The sequence below is a fragment of the Anguilla anguilla genome, chromosome 13, assembly GCF_013347855.1.
Source record: "Anguilla anguilla isolate fAngAng1 chromosome 13, fAngAng1.pri, whole genome shotgun sequence".
Classification (NCBI taxonomy): Eukaryota; Metazoa; Chordata; class Actinopteri; order Anguilliformes; family Anguillidae; genus Anguilla; species Anguilla anguilla.
Genome location: NC_049213.1, coordinates 11,927,814 through 11,954,664, shown reverse-complemented (window position 1 = coordinate 11,954,664; position 26,851 = coordinate 11,927,814). Strand labels below are relative to the sequence as shown.

The window sequence follows — 26,851 nt, the reverse complement described above, 5'->3', positions numbered from 1 at the left end:
CCAGCAGCTTACAACAGCATCAGCAACGGATTCTTTTCGGACTGTTAGGTTGCCGGTATGTCTTGTGCTTTAATCGGAGAGTTGAGATTCCTCTTCGTTCATTTGTCCGCCGAGTCATGTGAGTCAGCGACTAGCGTGCATGTGCTCTCTGAAGCATCAGGCCACGCTGAAGAGCATGAAAATGCCGATACTACAAATTATTCTTGTGTACAGATATTACACATTATATAGAAATTATTTTTCATACATCAAGAAAATGTACACAAAATGTTTCACCTCATAGTGTTTGATAAGTGTTCTTGTTCAGGGCTGTTTAACAGTTTTTAGCACCTTTTTTTTTTTTTTTTTTGCGGAAGTTTTATGAAGGGTTTCATTCGTTTATGGGTATTGGACGGTGCTAAGCTGGGAAGTGTATAGCACCACAGAGCCCCTGCTTATGAAGGGTGATGGTGGTGCGTTTCTAGGAAGGAGGAAGTGGCAATATGCTTGACATCAGGAAAAGGAAGCTGGAGGTAAACTGGTCCTAAATAAATGGTGTAGCAAACACCACCATTGCTCTCCACAAGAGATACTGAACTTTACTGGTGTATTGGAAATATATTTTATTTGTGTATTATTGTAGAATATTGAACCATAAGTGATGTTGAACATTCCATGGGTGATTAAAAAAGTCATACTTTTCGATTCCTGCTTCTGTAATTTTGTTTCGAAATTTCCGCCACAGATGGTTAGTATTGAATTGCTGAAAGGTGTGAGAATTGACTGCTTTGTATGCCATTATGTTTTTCTTTAAAACAAAATAAACTGCTTACAAGATTTTTGTACATCATTTTCCCACAATATCAGCTACAGTACAGAAGAAAATGTTTTTGAATAGGGTAAGAGAGCTCGCTTTTTAATTAATGATAATACTTGTGCTATATTATTAACATTTGAGCAGGGATTATGGTGAATGTTCAACACTGTGTAGCAACAAACCCAGTTTTAGGTAATCATTTACTTGTATGTTCAAGCTAACCATAAAAACAATTACCATTTCTGCATTTTATATCCTTTAGTATTAAAAAACATATTTGTGTATAATCTTGAAGTACTCTTGATTTTATTGGTCAATACCATGTAAGTAGTAGTTGAGCTGTAATAAGCTTTGGTAATATTTAATTTGATATTCCAGTTAATTATATGAATACAGAGGATATTTAGGAATACTAACTGGATAAGTCCATAGTAATAAAGATTAAGGAGTTTTGTACATTGTTTTATACAATTAGTATGATAAACAAAAATAAACCTATTTTTGCACATCTATACTATTACATCCCAAAAGGAAATCCAACAAGAAGGAGAGATGATTGCTAAAGAGAGTCAGGGGGGTCGTGGTAGTCTGAAGATAGTGGGTCTCCAGTCAGGATTGGAAGATGGGCAGGGTTTCTGCTGTCCCGACTGCACTGGGAAACTCATTCCACCACCGGGGAGCCAGAACAGACAGGAGACATGGAAGTGCAGGCGCAAAGGGGGTTTGGGCTAGGCCCCCAGAGGCAGAATCGAGCGGTCTGCTTGGCAATAAGGATCTGATGATCCTTGTTGTTAGTTATGATATTAACCAGTAGTTATTGGCATTAGAAGGAGCATCCATATCGCAAGAGAAAATCTAAGCTAACAGATGAGTTATCAAGTTAACAACAGGGGTGAGGGATTATTGACTTGCTTCAACGGACACTCGCAAGATTTATAAAGCACTGTTCCCAGCTTGGAAAAACAAAACGGGGTGGTTGTGGTTGTGGAGCGTGCTTGGTATCGGAAGGCATCTCCACATTTTGATGAGGTTTTAAGAAACATTTTAAAATATTTTCTTAAAACCTCATCACCATTCAAACATTAGGGTTGCTCCTCAGAACTGAATACCACAAAATATGGAATATTTGCCCATTGTTCTTATAAAGATGGGTTAAATACATCATTACTACATTATCACATCATACATTATTACTATGTATTTTTAAAAACATGCATGTTTAACAAACTGAACACAGTTACTTTAAGTTAATGTTGAAATAAAATAATGCCTGGACTCATTCTCAAATTGTCTGGATATTAAATAAATGCGGACTTGTTCGTAAATTGAGACTTTTATTTTTTTTAAATATACATTAACAAGGAACATCTCACCCTGGAGGGCCATTCAAAGCTTCCTTTCCTGAAATGCAGACATATATCAGCTGTCCAGCAGAGAAAAGTTCATTGCAGATGTCAGTGTGTCCGAGAGCTTCGTTGCAATTTTGTCTGTGGGGACAAAGGTCAAGGAAAGTTAGTCTTTGTGACCAGACTGACCACGGACATAAATGTTACTACATTTAAGCGTCTCTGCATTGGAACATACACCAAAGTCAATTTTCTGGGTGATCAGTATATTCAACAGCATGAAGAAAAAAACACATTGGAAACTTCATTAAGCACAATCACAACAGAGCATTTAACTGCAGAAGGGAACCAGTGAGCCGAGCAAAAGGGTCCGACTTCATTTGAACACCTGCCAAAACGGGTGGTTAGCCTGAACAAATTGCCCAGCGCCACAATCTTCAGACGGCCGGACAAAGGTGCGTTAACAGTTCCGTGGCTGAACTGCAAATATAATGATTTCTATTGCGAATAACCATATGCACCACAAAATAACAGAAAACATGAATTCCTTACTACAAGTTCTCCAGTGTGCTACTGCACACCTTGGTTAACCGTTTTTTCTGTGTGAAATATTTTCTCGAACAAGAAAAGACGGACTGTTGAGCGGGAGCGCTTACATGTTATCTTTTGAGATAACCTCACGGGAATACAGAGGAGCGAAGGAGGTGCGGGTGAGTTTTGTCTGGCTGTGTCCGTGTCCCCCCCCACCTACCCGCTCTTTTCTGTTGCTTCTTCCTCTTCTTGCCGGCGGCCAGGAGCGCCTGTCCCTGCTGGAGGGGGTCCACGTGGAGGATGTCCCGCAGGTCCGGGGCCCGAGCGGGCTCAGCCCCCTCTGCGGGGCCCCCCGTCTTCCCCTGCGAGGCTCGAATCTCCACCGTCATCGGCCCAAACTGGAGCAAATGAAAGGGCGAGAAAAGGAGAAGTTTAACTGACCAGGAAGACAAGAGGTGAACAAGATTCCGTAAATTTGGCCCACTAGACCTGACCTAAGAGTGAAAATTTTAGTCGTGAAGGTGCTCATTGGAAGGGGTTTTAGAAGCAGACCACAATCCACCATACGAAGCAGCATTAGAAATGTAGTCTGCATAGACCACAGGGTTTCATATATTTCAGTTCCACACGTCCTGACTGTGGTGCAGTGAGAAGCGGCCCTACCCCTTGCGCTACATTTTTTGGGGGGGGGGTGGGGGGGGGGCACATCTACGGGACACGCCCCGCCCGTGCCGCGGGAGGCCGCGTAACCCCGTCGGTACCTCGGCGTCCTGGTCCTGATCCATGGACTCCGCGGCGGCGTCCTCGGGCTCCGGTGCCTCCGCGGCCCCTCCCTCCATCTCCAGATCGCACGGAGCGCCGCCCTGCGTCATGCCGGAGCTGGCCATGCAGAACCCCATCTGCACGTCGGGACCCTGCACCTCTGCGCAGGGAGGAGCACAACCACAGGAATGCCCAGGAAATTAGGTACTGTCCCACCTCATTTCAGCAACTTCAGTTCCTTTTTTTTTTTCACATGACTGTACTTGAGATCAGTTAAGACTGCAGAGATGTGAAAACGGACTCATTTACAGTAATGAAAGCAATGTTCCTGTTTACTTTATAACCCTCCCACACTATTAAAGGGAAGTCAGATTTCAATGCCTCTTCTGAAAAGCTCATTATGTGTGGGCTGACATCCATTCCAGGGTTAACAATGTATGTATCAGTACGTACATGACACAGTGCATACATCACTGAGCACGGGTTGTATCACTGCATGCACAAGCACTTCACTTTGCTTGTGCTAGAGTCATTGTGTGCGTGTGTGTGTATGTGCATGAGCATGTGTGTGTGTGCATGTATCACTGTCCACGTGTCACTTACCAGCCAAGGCTTCTTGGTTCCCCTTCTCCAGCTCGTCCCAGTCGAAGGCCTTGCCCATCTCAGCCACGATCTCCGCACTGACGTGAGTGGGCAGTGTGTGAGTCTCGGGGGGGTGCGTGAAGTAACTGATCCTGCCCCTGGTGGGAGGGGGGGGGGGGGTACATACTCAATAAGCACATAAGCACTGCCTGGCCACTGTGATCAGCCAACACAGGGAGACCTGCTTCTCTAGGGAGGACAAACTGTGGAAAGACTGTGGAAAATGTGTGTAAACACTAGAAAGGATACGAAAGAAAGTTACATACATAAAACATAAAGCCACAGAGAGAAGGATGCAAGATGGAGAACGTGTGGTGTTTCACGGTCCCTCCGAAACTGCACCCCGCGCTCCGCTCACCCGGTCCAGTCCTGTAAGACGCTCTTGGCGGCCTTGTCGTGGTCGGGCAGGCCCCCCTTCTTCAGCTTGCCCTGCTGCCGCGCCAGCAGAGCCAGGAACTCCAGCGCAGTGTGGAATTCTGGGACGCCGTAGTGCTGCATGATCTGACGGACAGCGAGATTGGGAGATTAGCCAAAATTATAGCGCAAAATGTTAAACTTTGGCGAACACTGAACAACAATGTCCTTTTTCTCTCGGAAAAGTCTCTAGAACAAGGACCTGCATAAGGAATAAGAAAAACCTACATATGTGGATCCATTTTTGCTTACTTAAGCAACACATACTAATCTTTCGTTTTCTAGGAGGATGTTAAACCGAGGATGGATAAAAACTGGGACCCAAAAACCATGAACTTAGTACAGTGTCACTGACAGTCACACCGAAAGTTCACTAAACACATCACTGAACACCTCGTTCTTGTTGCAGCGTCTGAGGATGGCTGCCACCGGCTCCACGGGGTCCACCAGCTGTTCGATCTTCATGCAGTTCCGCAGGATCATCCCCGCGTCCGACGTGGATGTCGCCATGACGATGCCCGGGCAGTCCAGAAGCTTGATGTGCTTGTCCAGGTGCACCTCCTGAAGGTGCCTGCAGGAACACAGCGTAGGTTTGTACCCTCCCATTTCCTGAGTAGCCCTGCTCCGTGACTGGCTAATACAAATGTCAATCGCTCTAAAGCTGAAGAACCGGCGGGCGGATTGGACCGCTTACTTGGTGACGCCCGGCGTGGCTCCCACGCTGCACGCGCGCGCGCGCTTCAGACTGTTGATCAGACTGCTCTTCCCCACGTTGGGGAAGCCTGAGGGAAACACAGTCACAGTCAGGAGCTGCCTTAAAACACCGCAAATAAGAACAGCCATTTTGGCAAGGTTGTCTCATCAGTAAAAATGAATACTCTTTTTAATTTGATTGCCTTCATTTCCTATGTTAATTTCAAGGTTAATTCCTCAAAATTCCACAAACCTGCACATACACAAGAACAATATAAGATGTATAAAATCTGTATGGAATAGAAGTGGTTTACAGTTTCAGAAGAGACTATAAAAATGAGAAAGACTGTAAAACAGAAAAGTACTTTGTTGGTATTCAAATGAAGAACTAGTAATACTGAGAAGGATTCTGAGAAAGAGCAGTAATCTCTAATCTCTGAGAAAGAGCAGTAATCTCTAATCTCTGAGAAAGAGCAGTAATCTCTAATCTCTGAGAAAGAGCAGTAATCTCTCATCTCTGAGAAAGAGCAGTAATCTCTAATCTCTGAGAAAGAGCAGTAATCAAACTCCGTGATGTAAAAGAGGCGGTGCGGTACTCACCCACCACCCCCACGGTGATGGTGGTCTTGATGTCCAGGTTGCGGCAGTAATTTCCCAGCAGCTTCATGAGGAGCTCGGCCCCCACGCACGCGCTGCTGCCCAGGAGCTCGGAGGTGGCCTGCGCCACGGGCACGCTGCTGCGCTTCTGGAAGGGGGAGGGGTCCGTGATGTCATCAAACTGAACGGGAACTAACGGAGCCTAACGGCCTAACGGAGCTGGACTCGACAGCCGACAGGTCCTTATTCAAATCAGTCAAATTCTATTTGATATCGCCCTCTTGCAAGAGCTCTCGCCGATGATAATCCACATATAAAATTCATAATATGCTCCACGGGAATAGATTATATATTGTAATATTTTGTTTATTACTTAATTTATTATTTAGTTAAAATTTAAAAAAATTTTTCTTGAGGTGACAAAACCCCACCAAAATTCTCAGTCCCCTTTAAATAATAATTAATAAATAATAAAAAAAATAATTTTTATTTTTTGAAGGGGTAATTATGAGCTTGCAACGTAATCATAATTCAACATAATCGCAGGGTCTATATATATTCAGAAAATGCCTCAGGGTAGTAGGGCTGGTCTAGGATCAGGTTTGCACTGCAGCTCGTTATGGATAAGGTTAGAAAAACAGATCCTAGATCAGCACGTGCACGTGCTGCAGTGCTGAGCAGGGCCGAGGTTCAGGGCGCAGGCTTTCGGGGTTAAGGTCACGCTCGTGCAGGGCTCTCCGTGTCGTCCCTCACCAGGTTCCTGTTCTGCTGCTGAGTGGAGGCTTTGAAGGCCACAGTGGGGAACTCGTTACGAAGGTACTTTATCCACTTCTCCACAATCTCCTTCGAAACCAGATCTTGAAACAGCCCAAGGAGAAGAAAACAGTAAATAAATAAATAAACGTATAATCTACAACAGGAAGTTTCACAAAAAAAACACTACGTTGTAAATTTCTGGTTACATTTTTCAAAACTTCAACAGACATTGGAACATGCAATAATTAAAGCCCATTTTTCTGTTTACCCAACTGCTGTTTAATATTTGAGAATATGAACAGTACAGCAGACTATGTGGTAAACTAACGTCACAGTACCATGCCAGGGATGGATCAATTTGGTTATTCCAGAAATCTTCAAAGAAAGAAAATGGTGCCCCAGATGTTCCTAATGTAATCTCTCTGCTCACCAACGTCTCTTACTCACCAATCTTGTTTAGCACCAGTACAATTTTTTTGTTGGTGCCGCTCTGAACCACCGCCTGCTCCACCTGTGGGCACCGGCAACCCAGAGGGTCACGCGCGTCCAGAACCTCCAGAATAACGTCCGCCCTTTCGACTACCTGGATAAAAACAGCTGGGGTCAGAGATGCTGAGAGCCGCAGAGTCACTGCAGTAATAACAGCAACACATCCAACGACTGCACATTGCCGATGCTTCACATATCCAGTTCAAAGCTCATGAATATGACATCACAAAAATAGGCTTTAAATTTAAATTTTTCTACAAAGTTTCGGGGTGGGGGGGGGGGTGTTTCTCTGCCAGGAATGGCTGGACTCCATAAAAGCACTTTAGATTCCATGTGGCATAGTAGGCATCTGATTATGTCGGTTGGCACATTTACTTGACAAAGGATACAAATTAGTTTACATATGGATCAGTTGAGAGAGGACAATTTGGTACAATGACATTAAGCAATCCAAGAGTGCAACTCAAACCAGCCAGCGATCACCAGACATAACAAAAATGTCCTGATACTTTGTTGGCCCACAGCAAAGAGTCCTGTACCTTTTTGCATAGAACTCTTTCATACGCAAGCTAGGAATTTTGAAGCACTTGAGACTAGATTGCCAACAACACTTCTGAAAGACTTACAAACGCACAGATATGAGCTAACCTCTTCACCCAGTCACAGAACAGACCACTTTTTCCACAGATTTACTTGCACAAAACCTCATACCTTCTTAAATTCCCTGTAGTATGCCTTTCGTGAGTTTTCATTTTCAAAGTTGACGTGTTTTTCCAAATTCTGCATCTCGTTTTCCTGCAATAAAAAAGCATGACATGCAGCAGAACAGCTACGCCATCATGTCAAACGAAATATTAACATATAGAATATTAATTTTAACATAAAGTCACATGCCAAACAGTGACTTGTCGCAAGCTGCCATTCTAGGACCTGGCTTCATACACCCTGCCATCTACTGGAGAGACTGAGCAGTAGATCATCCTTCAAATCTCATTTCTCAGTTTTACATGATTTTTCAAACTCAAACCTAAAGAGTTTGGAACTTCTGATAAATATTCTGATGAAAGCGATTGAACTAGGCTAATTATTTATCTCAACCACAGCTAGCTTCAGCTTCAGAAAGAGACTCTGGATGACCAGGACAATCCTCCTCAGCTTCAATTTGTGTGGTGTCATGAGATTGAAAATTCCCAAAATTATAGTGAGTGGTAATCTTCTATGGAAAATTACCAAAAATTACCTGGAAAATTCCCTCCTTTTGCAGCCCCTTGATGTGACACTCTTGTAAGAGTGTCACATCAACACAAAAGAACCAAGCCTTGTGACTAGGTTTATGTGACACTAGACTCGTATAGTAAAACTGCATTTTAAACATAACTTTTAGCACTTTGCTGGCCTGTTACCTTCTTCTCAAATTCCCTCTGTCGCTGCAGGACATCATTCTGGAAAGTTTCTAAACTCCGCCTCCTCCAAAGCTCTCTTTCACGCGATGCCTTCTGCTTCTCCTGGAGGTTTTCAAGCTGACGGCACAATAACACACAATACCGGCATATTAAACACAATGCACAAAAAGGCACATTCAACGCAAAAATAATAAGTGTACATTTCAGCACGACACACAATAAGAGTACACACTCAACACAAAACCATTACACATATAACAACACGTAAAAGATCACGAACTCAACACAAAAAATATTTAACACAACGTACAAAAAATGTCACGCATTGAACTAACTGCTCAAAATATTACACTTGAAATTCTAATAAAACAGGCAAGTCAGAGAACACAAGTTTAAGGGAACACAAATCTTGTGTGATATTGTCAACACCATAGTGCTATCAATTTGCCGCTCGTACGAACATACTCCGTGTGTATTTAACAACAAACTAAATAGCATTGCTACAGCTAGCAGCACATATCGCTGATACAAAGTCTAGACATTTTAAGGCCTTTAGTAGACACTGCTAATAAGTAAAACAAGACATCTCACCCGTTGTTTCCGTAGTTCTGCCTCTCTCTGGCCACCCTCCTTAAAGAGATGGGCATGTCCCGCGTTCTTCTTTCCTTCTTGTGACTCTTTTTGTGTCCGTCCATCTTTAGCCTGGAATTGGCAACAAAGTATGAGACCATGTACTTCAGTTCTACAGTTTGGTCTCCTAGATGCAGACTAAGCTGGTCTGTTCAAATGTAACACACACATACATTACATAGGCCTACGTGTATTACAGACCCTGAACTAAAGCACAGGGTGTTTTCAGATGGTAAATTGCATATCCACATTTTAAATAAATATTGTGATGTGTTCTCATAGTCACAGATGATGATGTGAATAATCAACTGTTATTTGATACCAAAGGTAAACAAACAAAATGAAAACTCCACCTCAATGAGTTCACTGCTGTAGTACCTTCAAGACATGTCAGAGTACTCACAGTAAGTCTTTTGGCCTATCTATAGTTTAAAACACTAACAAGCAAGTACATCCATTTGCCCACAATTAGGTAAAGCGGCAAATACGGTTTTAAATAGTAGCCTACTGTTTTCCATACAGAAAAGAAATCCCTGGATTGAATCTGAAGACATAGAACTGGTCAAAAGTGTTTTAATGTGCATTTTTAAAGAAAATAATTTAATATCGCCTTACACATGATAGTGAATAAGAAAATGACTCGAGACTAACATGCAAGACAACGAATAAGACCACTTTAAACTGAAAAGTGGCATTCAGCAGCAACCAAATAATTTAATTCTGATAAATTTAAAGGGTATGTTTCAGGTAGCTGAACGAGTGTCTTCGTGGTTCACAGACACTGTTAATATAAACTCTAAATACATTTATTGTCTGCTAACGTTAGCTAGCTACATTACAGGTGAATATTTTGCTAGCTCAAGTTTAACTTGTAACATGCCTGACCATGCTTACCTTGTTTTTCCCACGAAATCGTATCCGTTTCGCTTTATTCTGTCCTGTAACAATAAGCACAAGATAAGTATTTACAGACACAAAAGACAACGCCGCTAGCCAAATATCATGTAAAATTAAACAACTTCAGAAACCCACTGGATTTTGACATGCTTCGCTCAGGCACAAGGTTCCCCTGCTGATGCAGTGGAAACGTAATACGGCAACTGTCGCAAATGCAAAGGGGCGTTGCATAAAAAATGACCAATAAGAACCAAACCTTTGTGTGCGGTAAACTGCTACGAAAAGCACGTGAAGGAGACGCCGGTGTTGACGTTCGGGGACCGCTACATTTCTGTAATGGGTACAGTTCACAAAATTACAAAACGAAAATATAAATGTTCTTACTGACGTATTCAACGATACTTTACATACAACCTTCACATGACCGTACACTGTAAAACAGATAAGTTGGGTTCACTCGCATTATTTGAGGAACCCAATTACCTTGGACCTTCGGAGTAGGACAAAGTTCTTTTCAGCTGTACGTCTTATTGTTTTTGAGCTATAACAACTTATTTAAATATTTAAATGTTAAGGCTACTCCATGTAATAAAACGGCATTTAAGTTGTATTTTTTAAATAGTCTAACGTATTCGTATTATTGACACAAGAATATCCGAGCCTCCAGACCACTTTGTGGCATAATAATATTAACTGTTGGTCAGGAGAAAAAAAAATATTTATCGCATGAATTTGCCTGGAGCACTGTAGGTACTGAGTGCTGGTTTGTATTCATGGATTGGGTCAGTTGCATTTGAAATGGTTAAATTAATAAAGTTGGAAATAAGATAAAGCATGTTTGTGCACAATACCTTCGGTGTAGAGACAATGTAAATGGTAGCTTACTTATGGTATACATATTTGAATGTATCCCATTATCATTAGGAAATCTTCTTCAAAAACAAATGTCTTATTTGTCTGTTACTTATTTTGTCAAATTTTTATTAGTCAACCCACTTTGAGTATGAAGGGAGACTTGTTCTCAGGAGACATGTCTGCTGGTTTCCGTTCTCCCTAGTCTTTTACTCAATAAAAATAACTGAAAACATGGGTTTAAATACTTCTGTTATTTCGCGTTTAAAATGGCCTTTTTCCTCACATGCAGTTAATCAGCCACTAGGATGCAGTATGCCCCATGGAATGGAATTATTCACATATAGCTGAATATAGTCAAAATATTCACCCTGAATATTTCAGCCTTGATGAAAATGAGGAATAAAGGTTTTATAAAATAAACAAGATGGATATTGACTTTTATTTTATACTCAAACAAAGAGGAAAATTATACATCTTTATTCACAGGTAATTCATTCTTTTTTTTTTTAATGTGTTTTATTACATTCAAAAACATTTTCTCAAAAACACGAAATTATTGTCACCCAGAAATATTATTTTATCTAGCTAGGCTAGTGATGATAGGATGATTATACAGTAAGTGAAAGAAATTCTAAATTGTCAGCTCAAGTAATTGATAATAATCTCCATACAGAGGCTACACTTCCAGATGCAAACCTCTCATTAGCACCAAGAACAGAAAGGCAAAATTGGAAATAGCTAAAAATAAAAAGATGAGTCTGATAAGTTATTGAAACAAGTCTTATGGATTAGACGAAGATAAACCTTTACCAGAGTCAGGTAAAGGTGAACGTTTGGAGAAAGAGAGGGACTGCTCTGAGCTCTCAGGACACTGCTTCATCTCCGTCAAGCATGGTGGAGGCAGTGCGATGGCTTGAGCCTGTATGGTGGCATCTGGAACTGGCCCTTCTGTTTGTTGGTCTTTCTGATGATGTAACGAGTAACGGTGGCAACAGAATGACAGTTGAAATGTACAGAAACATTGTCCACTGATATTCAGAGAAATGCCACCAAAACAGAGGCATAAAGCAAACTTAACCACGGAGCTTATCAGGAAGAACAGGTGGAAGTGTTTGACGTGGCAAAGTCAGTTAAACTCCATTGAACATGCTTTTCACTTGCTCAAAAAAGTACGTGCAAATGTCGTAACGAGGTGGACGGAAAAATGATTGGTAAACGGAGTGATTCTCGTGAAGTAAGCTTCTGATGAAGTGAACTATCGCAGAAACCCACGACCAGATCAAATGTGAACTACCGTTTTTACCACTTCACGAACAGAGCTCTGAAATAATCCGAAATATTGAAGTCGCGGAAGGAGAACGCAGAGTTCCAAGAAAGAAGGTATGCACAGTGATGCTCGTCCACGCGTGAGGACTGAAACTCTGCCAGGGAGTGAGATTTCAGTACAATACCGGGCAATTGCGAATTAGGAGCTGTGGATCTGGAACAAATTTCGGTCCTGTCTATATACGGACATTTTGTTAAGCAAGAACGTATGAGTCCAGGCGAAGCTTATTGACATCATCTCTATTTTTATTCATTTATTTATTTTTTTGTTGCTGAAATGCATGCCGAATAAGTGCATGCGGATATAAAAACTGTTGGAGAAAACTGCCTGGACAAGGCTTTTTAAACTTTTTAACATCAAGTTATTTGTCTGAACTGTTCTCGGCTGGTTAAAAGAGGAAAGGACCAAACGCGTAGATCTGACATTAGACGGAGCTGAAAATACCCGACAAGGTACGTTGACTTTATCATTCTTGCAGTGGTCGATATTATATGCTTGAAAATATCAGGTGCTTGTCACTGCGCAGAAGCACATGACTCTGGGCCAGGTTAGGCGAAGTGACCGCTGGAAACACATTTCCAAATTCTGGCCAACACCGGCACTGCTAGAGGACACTGCAGCCCTATTCTGGCAAATGACAAGAATTCTTCCATAGGTGTCAACGAAGATGCATCTATTGTGTCTGTCCCAGCTTTGGGGGTAATTTTAGTGTACAATAGCATAGCTTCTAGGTATATATGAGCTTTGACTGACCTTTATTACAGCTCACCTTTGGTTTGGGTATGGAACCAGTATTATATTGATTTAAGGCATCATTTAACAGAAACTTTTATCTCGAAGTACACTTTCAAAAAGGATGCTTTAATATCCAGAACACTTTTTGTGTTACTGCTTTTGTGTTACTTTCAACAACAATTTGTTTCAAAGTTACTAGTTTTGTGTTACAAGGGACAATAGCAGCATCCCTGCTAGGATTCAGACCCAAAACCTCACAGCAGTTTGTCAGAAAGAAATGCTTATGCTTATTATCTTTATTGTTTTACTGGTGTTTTTTTGTTGCCATGTGTTGCTCATTTTGTACACTACAATGATGGATTGGGTTACTGTTGAGGTCTAATTCAGCAATCTAATCTAATTAAACTCATATGTCTGTTCTGAGGTCTATGAGACATTTGTATTCCTTGTTCAACAACTGATTTGTTATCCCCCTTCGTATAATTATTTTCAGAGCCACCTGTTGTCTGTAGGCTAAAGGCTCTCTGTATCTGGCTCATGGGACAGGCAGGTATTGCACTGATGCTACTCATAATGTACGGAAACCCCCTGTTGCACCTTTGGCACAGTTTTATGCTGTTGAGGATATCTTGAATCATGAATAAATTGCCTTTCAGAAAGTTCATACTAATGGGGGCATTGTTCTTTTTGACTGTGTTTCTGGGTTAGTGGTATGGCTTATCCAGCCTGGAGATGTTGTACTGAATTGCCTGGAGAATGATGCACCCGCACAGAAAATCTTTCTAGGGGCTGCCTGGTGGAAAGGCACCACGCTGTTGTGCATGGATGAGCCCCATGGTCTCGGATAGAATCCAGACCATGCCAGTGCCAACTGTGGCCGGTAGCTCCTCAGGGCGATGTCTCTTTGGCAGTTGTATCGCCAGGGTAGTACGAGACGGTTTGGGTGGCCTTGCAGTACATGTCAAAGGCACATATGAAAGGTCTTCCTCCGACTCCATGCAAGCTTAGCTGTAGTCTGCAAGAAGAAGCAGCTGGTGACACCACACATTTCAGAGGAGAACTGCACATGTTTACCCTATCCCAAATCAGCTGTGAGGTTTGTACTTGAATTACAGGTAATAGGACATTTCAAATTAGGGTGGGAATTGGACATGTTCAGTACTACATTTGGGATAAAAATTTATAAAGGGAAAAAGAAAAAAATATTTCTAGTTCCCAAGAATTAATAAAAAAGAAGTATATAATACAGAGCAACCTGCTTAAAATCTAATCTCTGTGACTCTCTTCCACTGTTACATTGCATAATCAAGTCAGTTCTTGCAACATGTGTAAATATGCATGTCCCATATTTATATAATCCAACTTCCCTGCTCCTGAAGCAGACACCCAGGAAACAGTAGCCCCATTGTGCAGCTCGTAGTTATAAATAGGCGTCATCTACTAATGCTGTAGCCCAGATGTTTTGTGCTATCCGTTTGGGTTTGAGCTGATGGACCAGGTCGCCGCCACAGGCTGGTGAATTATCTCTCTCACGTTCATCTGCTGGGGAGGTGAGCTTAGCACAAGAATAGAGAACTGCTGTCGGTGTGAAATCAGAGCCTAAATTTACTGGATCTGTAGCTGACATTTTGAAATTGTATTACACAAATGGTATTGTTGGTGAACAAATATCTATCCTAATTTGTATTTTGCAACTAGCAGTTATTCATATTTAATTCAAACATCACAAGTACAATGCAGTAATTTAAGTTAATTTAATAAAAACTGTTTTCATTTAGTGCACATGAAACCTCCCTCTAGATGCAAGAATTCTAAAATTGGCCTTGAAAATTCATAATTCATCAGGGATTTTTCTTTCAGCATATTTTCTAAAAAAAACTATGTTTCCTATGAGAATATTATAAATAAATATTCCTAAGAGAAGTCTTTCTGGACAGAAATGTTTCCCATGCCACAGAAAAACAGAGCTGATGAGGCCTTGTTCCTTCTGAATTATTAAGGACCCTGTGAAATAAAAACCATCATTTTACATTATGCATGAAGACATGAAAATGAATACTGTGATATTAATCACATTTATTCATGCGATACTTGTCTTTTAATATGAAAGCATTAAAGTAATTTAAAGTACACGGCTGGAAGATTTGGCACTGGCCATTTAGAGATCTTCTTTCTTATAAGTAACATGGCATTTCCATTTTAACCAATCAGTGGTGCAACCATCTAGTAAGCTCCCAATCGGAAGTGAAGTTGAGGTCAGTATCCTGTACAGGACGTAGATGCCATTTCAGGTCACCAGCTCGCATGGTTATAACTACGTACTTTAAGGAAATGTTGTTTTCCTGTTTATTAATTTGAAAAGGCAATTTCAGGCAAACTTGATTAAGTTTAGAAATAAGTGATTTTTCTGGGTCTGTGTAAGCTCCTCCAGTCTCTGAAAACATTTTTTTTTTCTGGATTATAATCAACATCAACTCTGACACAGCTGGTGTGGGGTTTATTTGAGGCGAGAGTGGTCATGTGCTGATTCTGTAGCTACACAGAGCTCTAGTTCTCACAGCCTAACAGCCAAAATACTCTCAGCTTCCTGTTCCAGTGAGGCCCCATGGGCAGGGGCGCCATATTGTGGAGAGGGGGGCTGATGGACAGGGGCCCTCAAAAATATTAGAACATAAGATTTTCTGGGGTGGCCTGAGGTGGTGAGATCCGGTGTGAGATCTTTTCATGGGGCCCAAAATCTCTGGTGGCGCCCCTGCCCATGGGACATAACCCATCAGCCTTGTTTGTCCAAACTTTCCTCGGTCTACCTGTGTGCATCTATGTGTCTGTTATCTGTTTGTCTACTGTTTGCTGCCTTTGCCGCGGCCCTTCGTGCATGAGAACCTACTGGGCATACACATCCTCACTGGAGTTGCTATTGGTAGCACCACAGTACCAGAAACTTCTACTCTTGTTGGACTGAATTCTAGACAATTACTAGGTCAAATGGAGAAAATAATCGAATAAGTGTGTTGCAAACCTTTGTTTTTTTGCCTTCGAATGAGGGGCGGAGGAAGGTTCTGTTTGTCTACAGTGGTCTGGTAATGAGTGTCACATGGTGAAATTAGTTCATTTCTCCTATTTCAGTGAAGTTATATTCACAGCGGACTGGCTGAAAGCAGGTAGAGGAGAGAGGGGAAGATGGGGGAGACTCCTGCAGTGGCACTCCATATTTTATCAGACTCTCAGGTTGATGCCTCTTCCCATGACCTCCCAAAGCGTTCCGATGAACGCAGTCATCAAGATTTTCCCACTCCAGCTGCATCCAAAAATCGTTTAATGGCTCTATCACTTTTGTTCATTGATTCAGCTTTCTCTGGTCCCACCCCACTTCCAGTAAAAAAGCTGCTCTCTGGTGCCCCCCCCCCCCCCCCCTCACACGGTGGCACCATGAGGAGGACACAGCTGTGCTGGGTGGCACTGCTGCTGCCGCTGGTTGCTGAGGTGAGGCTACGAGGCGTCTTTGATAATGTACACATTAGACAGCAACGTTCGAAATAACGTCACACTGAAGTTCTATCGCTCTCTGCAATCGCAGAGTCCCACACGTGCAACGACTTTGCACGAGGCCCAGCCGGCGGTCCTTGTGCCTACCGCTGCCGCTTCGCATGACCTGGCGGTGTCTCGTCAGCAGATCATGCTGGCGCAGTTTGAGTGCTACCTGAAAATCATCAGCGACCCCCCTAATCTCAGTGAAGGTGAGCCAGACATTCACAAAACTGTTGTGGTTTAAACAGGAATTATGAAAAATGTAAAACAATTTTTAAAAAGTCAGATCATCCTCAGTGAATTGCTTTGGTTCTGTCTGGAAGAGCTGTGTTTGTCTCATGAAAACTGTCAAAAGATGCTTCTAAGGTTATGGTGAGATCGGCTGAGGTGAGATCTCACAAGCACAAGAGAAAAAAACAACTGAAAACTTTTCAGAGAAAATATCAAATGAGAGACAAATTCCCATGCTCTCCTAAATGGAGAACTTCTGCTTTGGGCTCAGATTCACAGTGTTGCCTCTTACATTAAGCTATTCTGGGTCTTATTCAAACTGAGCAATGTTGTGTATATTTGGCAATACCAAGACCTGCAGTAGAACTGCACAGATTAGTGTATGGAGTTCTATAGGTATAGCATTTGTGTATGAGTGCACTGAAGCCATATGTAAGAGACATTGTGTTAATGTGAACCAGTTGCCACTGTTGCCTGCTTCAGTAAGGTAGTTACCATAGAGTTATGTGCTACATCCATTGAAAATCAGTACGATCAGGCACTTATGCCAGTGCTAGCGTCAATGTATCTTTACACTGCGGCTCCACCAGCTCAGAATGCTGGGTGTTTTCAGTTCCTCTGTTGTTTCCTGAGGGTTCTGACATTGGGACCACGCAAAGTTTTGCATGACGTGAAAAGGTCCCCTTCGGCAGGTCCCTTCTGCAACCGTACATGGGACGGCTGGCTGTGCTGGGAGGACTCCTCTCCTGGGACGGCGGTGCAGCACTGCCCGGTGTACTTCCAGGATTTTGACCCTTCTGGTGAGAATGCCGACCAGGTCGTCGAGAGAGAGCTGAACCTCTCAGTGATGCCATTACCGTCACACCATCACACCCTTCTCTGTAGACTGGCCATGTCTGGGAAGCACTGGGAAAGACGCACGTTCAGGTTCTCGCTGCTCATTGGTTCATGTTGTCTTCACCTGTTCCAGAGAAGGTGACCAAAGTATGCGGTGCGGATGGTCGGTGGTTCCATCACCCTGAGAGCAACCGCATTTGGTCCAACTATACCCAGTGCACCGCCCACACCAAGGAGAAGCTCCAGGTACAATTAATCATTTACTAACCTACTTCATTTTGGAGACTCAAATGGCAATAGGATATTCCAAATCTGACACTGCAGTTGGGTCATTCTGAAGTAAAGCTAATAGCTCCCCGAGAAAAACAGTTTATTTAATTGACTAACGCCAGGGTGTAGTTCCTGCTGTGAGCTGTGCTCCTGACTGAGGTTCAAGCTGTGCTCCTGACTGAGGTTCGAGCTGTGCTCCTGACTGAGGTTCGAGCTGCACTCTTGACTGTGCTCCTGACTGAGGTTCGGGCTGTGCTTCTGACTGAGGTTCGAGCTGTGCTCCTGACTGAGGTTCGGGCTGTGCTTCTGACTGAGGTTCGAGCTGTGCTCCTGTCTGAGGTTCGCGCCGTGTTCCTGACTGAGGTTCGAGCCGTGCTCCTGACTGAGGTTCGGGCTGTGCTTCTGACTGAGGTTCGAGCTGTGCTCCTGACTGAGGTTCGAGCTGTACTCCTGACTGAGGCTCGAGCTGTGTTCCTGACTGAGGTTCGAGCTGTGCTCCTGACTGAGGTTTGAGCTGTGCTCCTGACTGTGCTCGTGACTGAGGTTCGAGCTGTACTCCTGACTGAGGCTCGAGCTGTGTTCCTGACTGAGGTTCGAGCTGTGCTCCTGACTGAGGCTCGAGCTGTGCTCCTGACTGTGTTCCTGCCTACACTCTGAGCTGTCCTTCTGAGTTCGCTCTGTGACCCGTGCTTGTGACTGCACTCTGAGGTGTCCTCCTGAGTTCGCCCTGTGACCCGTGCTTGTGACTGCACCCTGAGGTGTCCTCCTGAGTTCGCTCTGTGACCCGTGCTTGTGACTGCACCCTGAGGTGTCCTCCTGAGTTCGCTCTGTGACCCGTGCTTGTGACTGCACCCTGAGGTGTGTTCTCGAGTATGCTTCGTTTCCCCAGGCGGCGTACAGCTTGTACTACCTGGCCATCGTGGGCCACGGCTTGTCAGTGGCGTCCCTGCTCATCTCCCTCTGCATCTTCTTCTACTTCAAGTGAGTCCTGAGGCCCCCCTATCTGTGTCTCAGTCTGGAGCCAGGTTCCTCAGATATGTCTCAGAGGAGGAAATGATAACTATTGGAATAAATCACTAGCCAGTTTAGTCTTTCATGTAACTGCTCATAAACACAACAGACACATACTATAGCTAAAAAGAATGCAACCCATGATTTTTCAGTGAAGAAGTTATACATTGTGTCTAAAATATCATTGAAAGATCACATTTTCTGGTGGCCCTCACACAGCACTGGTGATGCCATTGTCACTTTTTTGATAACTTCAGCCCTTTTACACAGCCTGGTATTTGCGAAACATTTTGTGATCCCCTCTGGCGTTTCTGAATTTTGCACAGGAGCCTCAGCTGCCAGAGAATCTCTCTACACAAGAACATGTTCTTCTCCTTCATCCTCAACTCCGTCTGCACGGTCGTATCCCTCTCCGTAGTGGCCAACAACCAGCCGCTGATAGCCAGCAACCCGGTGAGTGCGCTGCCTGCTCATTCCCACAATGCAGCTGGGCAGTGCGCTGTGGCGGACGCCGGTCTGAGGGAGAATGTGCTTTGCGCTCTGTCCCGAGGCAGATAGGCTGCAAGGTGCTCTCCTTCCTGAACTCCTACGCTTTGGGCTCCAACTATTTCTGGATGCTGTGCGAGGGAATCTACTTGCACACGCTCATCATCGTTGCCGTGTTTGCAGAGGAACAGCAGCTGTCTTGGTACTTCATTTTGGGATGGGGTGAGTAAAAAGTGGAAAAGGGGAAGTCTGTCTCCACATTAGTCAATTAGATTGCAGGCCGGACAATTTGCCTCTGCCTGCCATATTGGATGATGAGTGCAGTGAAACAGGCAGCTGGTCAGGCTCAATTGGTCTAGAATACCTTAAGGCTTCTAATATGCACCAGTGTCCCAGTGAAAACCACGGGACGCAAGAAGTGCCCCCTGACCACTGATAGATCCTAAAATATATTGAACTAAAACTGTTTTAATCCATTTTAATATGATAACACATTTTAAACCTTTCTTTTGAAAGTATATTACAATAATGCTGAGCTTTTTTTTTTTTTAGAACTTGTTTCGAATAGTTAAATCTGACGGTTTGCAATTTGCTTTGGCAACAATTGGTTTCTAATTGTTCTCTGAAGCCAGAGAATGTGATGGTTTCAACTGTCTCGGCATAGCAAAGCCAATTGTGTGACACAGCCCAGGCCAAGGCTCAGAACATTGCCTGTAGGGCCCAGTGTGCAATCAAAATGACCTCCTTTCCCAACTGAACTAATCTGGTGTATGCCCATGTCTCTCTTTTGAGAAATGTTGGGGGGGATCCTAGCTAAGCACTCCTAATCTAAGACATTTTATTTGCCCATGCATTCATTCATTTTTTTATGATATACCCTTTATTCCTGCAGTAACTCCTTACTACACACTGGCATAGAGGACATATTGATGATGCGTGTTTGGATAAGTGTGTTTTAAATGCATTACTTTTAATGCCGTTATCCGTGTTCCTGATAGTCTTCCCGCTTGTCCCTGCCACAACCCATGCTTTGGCCCGCTGGCTCTTCTATAATGACAAGTAAGCCTGCTGTGTTGCTGTATATTGCCGGCTGTCAGATAGCTATAAAACCACCTGTTTTAATTGTGATCGTGCTTTTGCTATTCACAACTGAAGTGCAACAGCTGGTTAAAACAGAGCACACCACTTGGAGAACTGGGTGTGGTGCTTATCCACATGATAGGTCACCAGCCAATATTATATTACCTCACCTGCAGTTCTGTACAAACACAGAGAAGCATATTTGTAGTAACTTATTGCCATTTTTAGATAGGATTGTTTATCTGAAGACAATATACCCTGTTTTAACTGCTATCCTTTATCAGATACATACATCCTTATATGCAGCATAGCAGTTCAACTGAGGCATGTTTTTCTCTCTGCACGGTCCAACTGCTGCAGCTGCTGGATCAGCTCGGAGACTCACCTGCTGTACATTGTCCATGGACCCATCTACGCCGCCCTGCTGGTCAGTCTTCACACTGCATCCAAGGGCAATGAGACCTAATTTTTATGGCAAACTCTTAATTTTTTCAGTAGGAAAACTGAACACTTCTACCCTTCCGAAAGACCTCTTTTTTTGAGACACAAGACTTCACAATCCCAGAATCAACCCACCATTTTATATATCAGTTGCTCAAACCAAAAATATCTCTGAGAACAATGAGATTTTATGATTTTGTGAAGTTCATGTTAACAAGATAATGTGACTGATCCGAGCCGTCCCCAGCCTGACACCTATTACCTCACCTTTCTTCCTCCTCGCATTCCCTCTCTCTTTCACTCTACTCATCTTCTGTCCTGTCCTCCTTCCAGGTGAATCTGTTCTTCCTGCTCAACATCGTGCGCGTTCTCATCACCAAACTCAGGGTGACCCACTGCACCCAGTCCAACACCTACATGAAGGCGGTTCGGGCCACTTTGATCCTGGTGCCGCTCCTCGGGGTGCAGTTTGTCCTGTTCCCCTGGACCCCCGAGGGGCGCCTGCCCAAGGCTGTATACGAATTTGTCATGCACATCTTCACACATTACCAGGTACACGGGGAGGCTGAGGTGGGGCTGGGTGTGGGAAAGGGAGGGGTTGTTTCATATCCACAAGTCTGGAGTTGAGGGGGGGTTGGGGGGTGGGAGGGGTTGTGTCATGTCCAGTTTCATTTCAAGTCTGGGTTTCATTTCACACTGTATTCCAGACAAAGGTCAAATAATCATTGGAAATATATTAAGCTTTTAGATACCACTAAAACTCCTGCAAATTCAATACAAACCATAATTTTAACCAATTTTGAGAGCAAAATTAATACGATCTTAATATGATTTCGCATTTTGATTCCTAACATGATTCTTTGAAAATTCTTACCGATCTTGAGTATTGTGTTATATTTTTAGTAGAAACTAAAGAGGTAAAATATTTCACGTGTAGTCCTATATGACCCTGTTCTGACCTGTATATCAAATTTGAGTCTCATCAGTATTGTTCCTACAGTCAGAAGACTGCAGCATTCTATGTTCTAAAGCCTAGAGAGGGCAGTAGCCATATTAGCCATTAGCCATCTGAACCACGGTGTTGCAAGAGTTATCCAGTCATGTTTACAGCACCCTTTGGCTGGGTTCTTGTCAGGTTTGTCTCTCAGATACCATACTTCAGTGGTCTCCAACCCAGGTCCTGGAGAGCTACAGGGTCTGCTGGTTTTCATAGTGACTCTGCACCTCATGAATCAATTAGAGCAGTTGATTACACAATTAACTCAACTCACCTGGTGTCTTGGGTCTCAATTGGGTGCTGAATTTAAGGTGAAACCAAAACCAGCAGACCTTGTAGCTCTCCAGGACCAGGGTTGGAGACCACTGCCATGCTTTATGTGGCCAAAAGCACGCCAGGAGGAAGCACTGAATAATGAAAGGAAATGTATTTCCTGTAGTTTATTGCATTTCCATAGCCTGTAGCCCTGCGTGCACAGAATAAAAATTCCCCTCATTTTGGCCCCTAATGTGAGGTGTGGACCATGTGGTGCTTGTGAATTGAACCTTTAACATTTAGAGTTCAACCACACGAATGAGCACATGAGCATTAACAGGTTTCACTACAATTCCTAACCAGCGTGAGACAGGGTGTTTCACAACATTCCCGATTCAGAATGTAGGCCATGTCCTGCTGCTGCAATGCTGTCTGTCAGTTCACCGGCTTAAAAACCAGCTTGTGTCTGAAACACTTGAAGTCAGCCATCACCTTCATTTTTGCTCAATGCAGTCACTCAGCTGCACAGCTAATGACAATAATCATTAAACTTTCCCCCAGAAACATCATTCTTCTAAGCAGTCCCAAAAGACAAACAGAAAGCCAAAAAATACAGTACAAAGGTCATAGGAAAACTTTAAAGCACCCATCTGGAAAAAATGTACTACACAATCTCTCTCTGTTTCTCTCTCTCTCTCTCTCTCTCTAGGGGCTTCTTGTTGCAACTATATTTTGTTTCTGCAATGGAGAGGTAAGAGACGTTGCTTTCTACATCTAAAATTCTTGAACTGTATATTGTCTTGGGGCTATTGACTTGCTCAACATTTATTGGAATCTTAAATCCCCTCAAACCTGAGAGAAGCAGAACCACACTCAAGAAGCTTCAGTTCAGCATATTTTACGCCTCATGGAAGTCTCTTGTGTATTGATTGCAACCCTGTTGCTTCACTCAACCACAACACTTAACCCAGATTGTTTCAATAAAAGTCCAGCTGTGTAAACAAGTAGTATCGAAACTGTTAGTTGTGTAAATTGCCTCTGCATATGGGCATTTGCAGATAATTGTAAATGACTGATCAATTGATCGACACGTTTCTCCAAAGGTGCAGACGGTGCTGAAGCGGCAATGGACGCAGCTCAGTGTTCAGTGTATGGGTCAACTGGTGACCGTCGGCTCTCGCTCCCAATATTACTCAAGCACCTCCTCCACCGAAATGAGCCGCACGTCCACCAGCCGGCCACTCGTGCCCCCAACCCCTGAGCCCCAGAAAGTAGTGCCCTCCCACCCTACCATCCACAGCACCTAGCACTGCAGGGGACCCCACGGCTGGACATGCTGCTCCCTGAGGCCTCTGTCATCTGAACCCTGGAGAACAGCACGCCTCCACGTGCCACATTATTCGGGGGCACGAGGTCACTGTGAGACAAACGCACACACCTGCGCGTTACCTCAGGCATTCCTGAACACTCGCCGAATCTTCATAGAAACAAATTCTGTATGCATATAAATAAAGTCAATACCTGAATTTAATACTGTTATTTAAAATAATATTGATCTGGCCATATAAATCTAGTCCGCAGATGATAATCTGGTCAGGCTCAGAAATAATTTGATTTACCTAAACCTGGACTGCCAGCAATGTTGCCAATTTAGCTATGATAAATAATCTTCAAACCAACAAAAAAGGTTAACATGGATTGCAAGCTCACAGGTAAAAGTTCTGCTAATGCTACTTCAACTCAAATCTTAAACTCATTCATTAATCTTTATCCGTTTTCTGTAACATTAGCTAGCTAACTGACATTTAATTTAGGGCCCCGTAGGTTCCCCATGACCGCTAGAGGCCCCCGTTGAGCTGATGTTTTTCCCCCCAAAATTACAATGACCTTGATACCTCTTTCAACAAAAGGGGAGGGACACTAGGATAACTAACATTAACTTTTTCTGAGTAAAACTCATGGATAAACGAGTATAAAACAAAATTTCTTTTAACAAATATCTACAATATTTGATGCAATGTGATTGGCGTTGGTAATCGAATGTGAAGTTTTTGATGGATGAACTCAGTGAAAGCTAAGATTGAACTTGAAATGTGATATGGCATAAAAATGTCTCAGGACGAGCAGCGAAAACTTAAAATGAAGGAAGCAAAACTTTCAGAAAGCAAAGGTATAATCTGTTTCTATGACGAACGCATTTTTCTGTCAGTAACCAGTGTTATGTTCCCTAACCAGCTAGCTAGCGAAAATGAGCTACAACCTTGTTGATCTAGTGATCGCTAACGATCTAACCCTGCAACCTGGGGGTATTTCACAAAGCACGATTACTGAGTTAGCTGGATAACTGCATCAAGTAAAATCCAAAAGAGCTCTTTTCTACTTCCATCCATGGGGTTTTACTCAGTGCAGTTATCCAGACAACTCAGTAATCCTGCTTTGTGAAACAACTAGGGTCCTGCAGCTTTTTTCTGAGCTGGCTAGGCTAGCAAACTGGCTAGCTCACCCTCACTGTAGCTAGCTACTAGCTATAGCTAGCTAGTGTTGCTGGAAAATAAATCGTGCTTTATTGCATGCTTTTATGCATGCATGCTTTACCAAATCAAGTGGTTAAAATAATATTTTAGTGTGTGACAATGTGGCCAACTAGCTAACCATAACCTTTGCTTGCTGTTTCAAACTTTCAGTTGTCCGACCTCGGCTGCACTTTGCCAAACATGATAAACCAGACAAGTGGGGGCAGGAGGAAATGCTAAATCTGCTGGCTTGCTAACAGGTTAATATCAACAAAATGCATGGCATCGCAAAAGTGAATAAATAAATGAAATAATAATATTAATTGTTTAGATGGCAGTTAGCTAGCTTGCCAATGTTATAGAAAACTGAGTTTTTAAAAAAGACTGGATGAGTGAGTTTAAGATTTAAGTTAAAGTAACTTAAGATACATTTTGTCTCCAAGCTTAGTTGGGTTGAAGATTATTTACCACAGCTAAACTGGCTACCTAGCTGGCAGTCTAACTTTAAATAAGTCAAGGTATTGCTATACTGAGCCTGACCTGACCACATCTGAATCTGTAGCCTCCCACTGGCGTGGAGTGTCAGCTACAGCTTGATGCTGCAATGAGTATGCATACATTTGTATGCATACGTGTTTGCCTGTGGTTCGATTTTGCCTGTTTGCCTTCTTATCAAGTACCCAGTGCCCACATCACTGTATTATATTGGGTGTTGGCTTCATTAATACACATGCAGAATTTGTTGTGATGCAGTTTCTTCGTTTTTTCAGGGTGCCTGCGTTAGGGGCCGGGGGTGGGCCCCCAAACAAGATTTTGCATAGGGCCCCCAAATAGCTGCAAATAGCCTTGGGTCTACACACACACACACACTGCAGCCTGCTTTAGTCAAAACAAACTGACTGCAAGTAAAGCACTACTACTAGGCACATCAGGAGTTCGCTGTTGATCATCTAAAGCACTGGACCTCCGTCATGGTTCGAGCCATCAAGCTAACAGATTTCAAGGTACAACAGGCTTTGGCTATGGCTATGCTTGCCATCAGTTGTTAGTGTTGGCAAAGCCTCCATTGAACGACCTGTTTACTGTTTATCGTGGTTTGGATGACATAAACAAACTCATTCAAGGGATACCATGCTCCACACCCTTCTTTTCTAAACTACACCCATACCAAAATAAGGCCAACAGTTTGTTGAGAAAAAGATTTGAAATGGAACAAAAAACAGTAAGATTCATAACAAAAATAAATGGGTTTTTAAAAAAAATAAAATTCAAAGCAAAATAATTTTCTTCAAATTTAAGTTAAATTTCAACTAATTTTCATATTATTTATTTTTTCTATTTCAAGATATGTTGCACTTTCAACTTTTTTTTTACAGTTACATTTCTTTATTTAAAATGTATGCAACCTTTGGTCCTGATCTAGCCCCATAGTATGTATATAAATAAAATATTTACTTGGAACAATATATGTGAACCATGTATGAAACTAAATGTATGTAATGTACATATGTTTCACAGAAAAATAGATAATTGTTGAGAGAGAGAGACCCAATGTAAACATCAACTCTATTCTTTGCAACAGTTTTAATGCAGCCTAAATTAGAGGTATTCCAACAGTGAAAGCGATGGTGCGAATACAGCAGTGGGTGGATGAGGCCTTATTGCGGCAGTAAAAAACAATCTGCACAAACAGCTCACTTAAAGCCAGTGGGTGAAAGCAAGTCTCCTAAATGCAGACTGAGAGAAACATTCCAGCACTGAGCCTATCAAGAATATCAACGTGTATTCAGAAAGATTTTTTAAAATTCTTATTGCATTTTTAAATTTTGTATTGTGAAGTTAATCTTCTATTTTGCAGTTTACCATTGTATACATATGACTTTCATGGTAGTATTGGTTAAAGGGGGCTTACTTTGTGTGACAAGTTTTGCTTATTTGTAACAATGACTTGTTCTTAACTTAGTCATATTCTTGTTCCTCTGAGAACCCCTACTCTTGATTTGCGCATAGAAGTAAAAGGGGTTTCTCTCAACTAATGCCAAAGTATTAAGTTAAAATGAATAGCCATTGTGATTTATTTTGATGGTGTTTTCAGTCTGCTTTAAATTATTTTTATGGGCAAACAAGGCAGTGGCATGAAAGGTTTAAATCCCTCCTCTTTTGGCCAAAAGGCAACAGTGTTGTGCTTCAGCTTTTTTCCATGGCTTTTAATGCTGGAATTCAGTGTGCTTGTCAAGGATGGAAGAATCTGCATAGAAAAATAAATAGTTTTTAAAATAACCTTTCTGATGTGCTTTAGCGTCTGCTAAATAAATGTAATGTAATGTAA

General features: G+C 42.6%; 2 protein-coding genes across 2 annotated transcripts; one reads left to right on the top strand and one right to left on the bottom strand.

The window, feature by feature from the left end:
* Positions 1-2,110: 2,110 nt before the first annotated feature.
* gnl3l (guanine nucleotide binding protein-like 3 (nucleolar)-like) lies at positions 2,111-10,160 on the bottom strand. The gene is made up of 15 exons (XM_035388306.1): positions 10,092-10,160; positions 9,954-9,997; positions 9,021-9,131; positions 8,430-8,546; positions 7,738-7,821; positions 6,985-7,120; positions 6,535-6,638; positions 5,785-5,929; positions 5,186-5,273; positions 4,885-5,062; positions 4,436-4,578; positions 4,039-4,175; positions 3,435-3,595; positions 2,894-3,071; positions 2,111-2,283 (listed from the first exon to the last, which is right to left on the bottom strand). The coding sequence occupies exons 1-15, from the start codon at positions 10,102-10,104 to the stop codon at positions 2,216-2,218; spliced, it is 1,707 nt and encodes a 568-aa protein (XP_035244197.1). The 5' UTR covers positions 10,105-10,160; the 3' UTR covers positions 2,111-2,215.
* Positions 10,161-12,491: 2,331 nt separating this feature from the next.
* LOC118210817 (calcitonin gene-related peptide type 1 receptor-like) lies at positions 12,492-25,774 on the top strand. Its single transcript, XM_035387264.1, has 13 exons — positions 12,492-12,590; positions 16,250-16,356; positions 16,451-16,610; positions 17,325-17,432; positions 17,603-17,715; positions 18,629-18,720; positions 19,077-19,203; positions 19,305-19,458; positions 20,235-20,295; positions 20,677-20,743; positions 21,091-21,309; positions 22,719-22,760; positions 23,113-25,774. Exons 2-13 carry the CDS (start codon positions 16,303-16,305, stop codon positions 23,314-23,316), a joined length of 1,401 nt encoding a protein of 466 aa, XP_035243155.1. The 5' UTR covers positions 12,492-12,590; positions 16,250-16,302; the 3' UTR covers positions 23,317-25,774.
* Positions 25,775-26,851: the final 1,077 nt, after the last annotated feature.

Coding starts and splice junctions, on each gene's coding strand:
- gnl3l (XM_035388306.1), bottom strand. Junction 6,639..6,984: donor ACTGGTGCTAAACAAGATTG/GTGAGTAAGAGA, acceptor GGCTGTTTCAAG/ATCTGGTTTCGAAGGAGATT. Junction 4,176..4,435: donor GTCTTACAGGACTGGACCGG/GTGAGCGGAGCG, acceptor CCCTCCCACCAG/GGGCAGGATCAGTTACTTCA.
- LOC118210817 (XM_035387264.1), top strand. CDS start 16,303: ATGAGGAGGACACAGCTGTGCTGGGTGGCACTGCTGCTGCCGCTGGTT. Junction 19,204..19,304: donor CGCTGATAGCCAGCAACCCG/GTGAGTGCGCTG, acceptor GTCCCGAGGCAG/ATAGGCTGCAAGGTGCTCTC. Junction 19,459..20,234: donor GTACTTCATTTTGGGATGGG/GTGAGTAAAAAG, acceptor TGTTCCTGATAG/TCTTCCCGCTTGTCCCTGCC.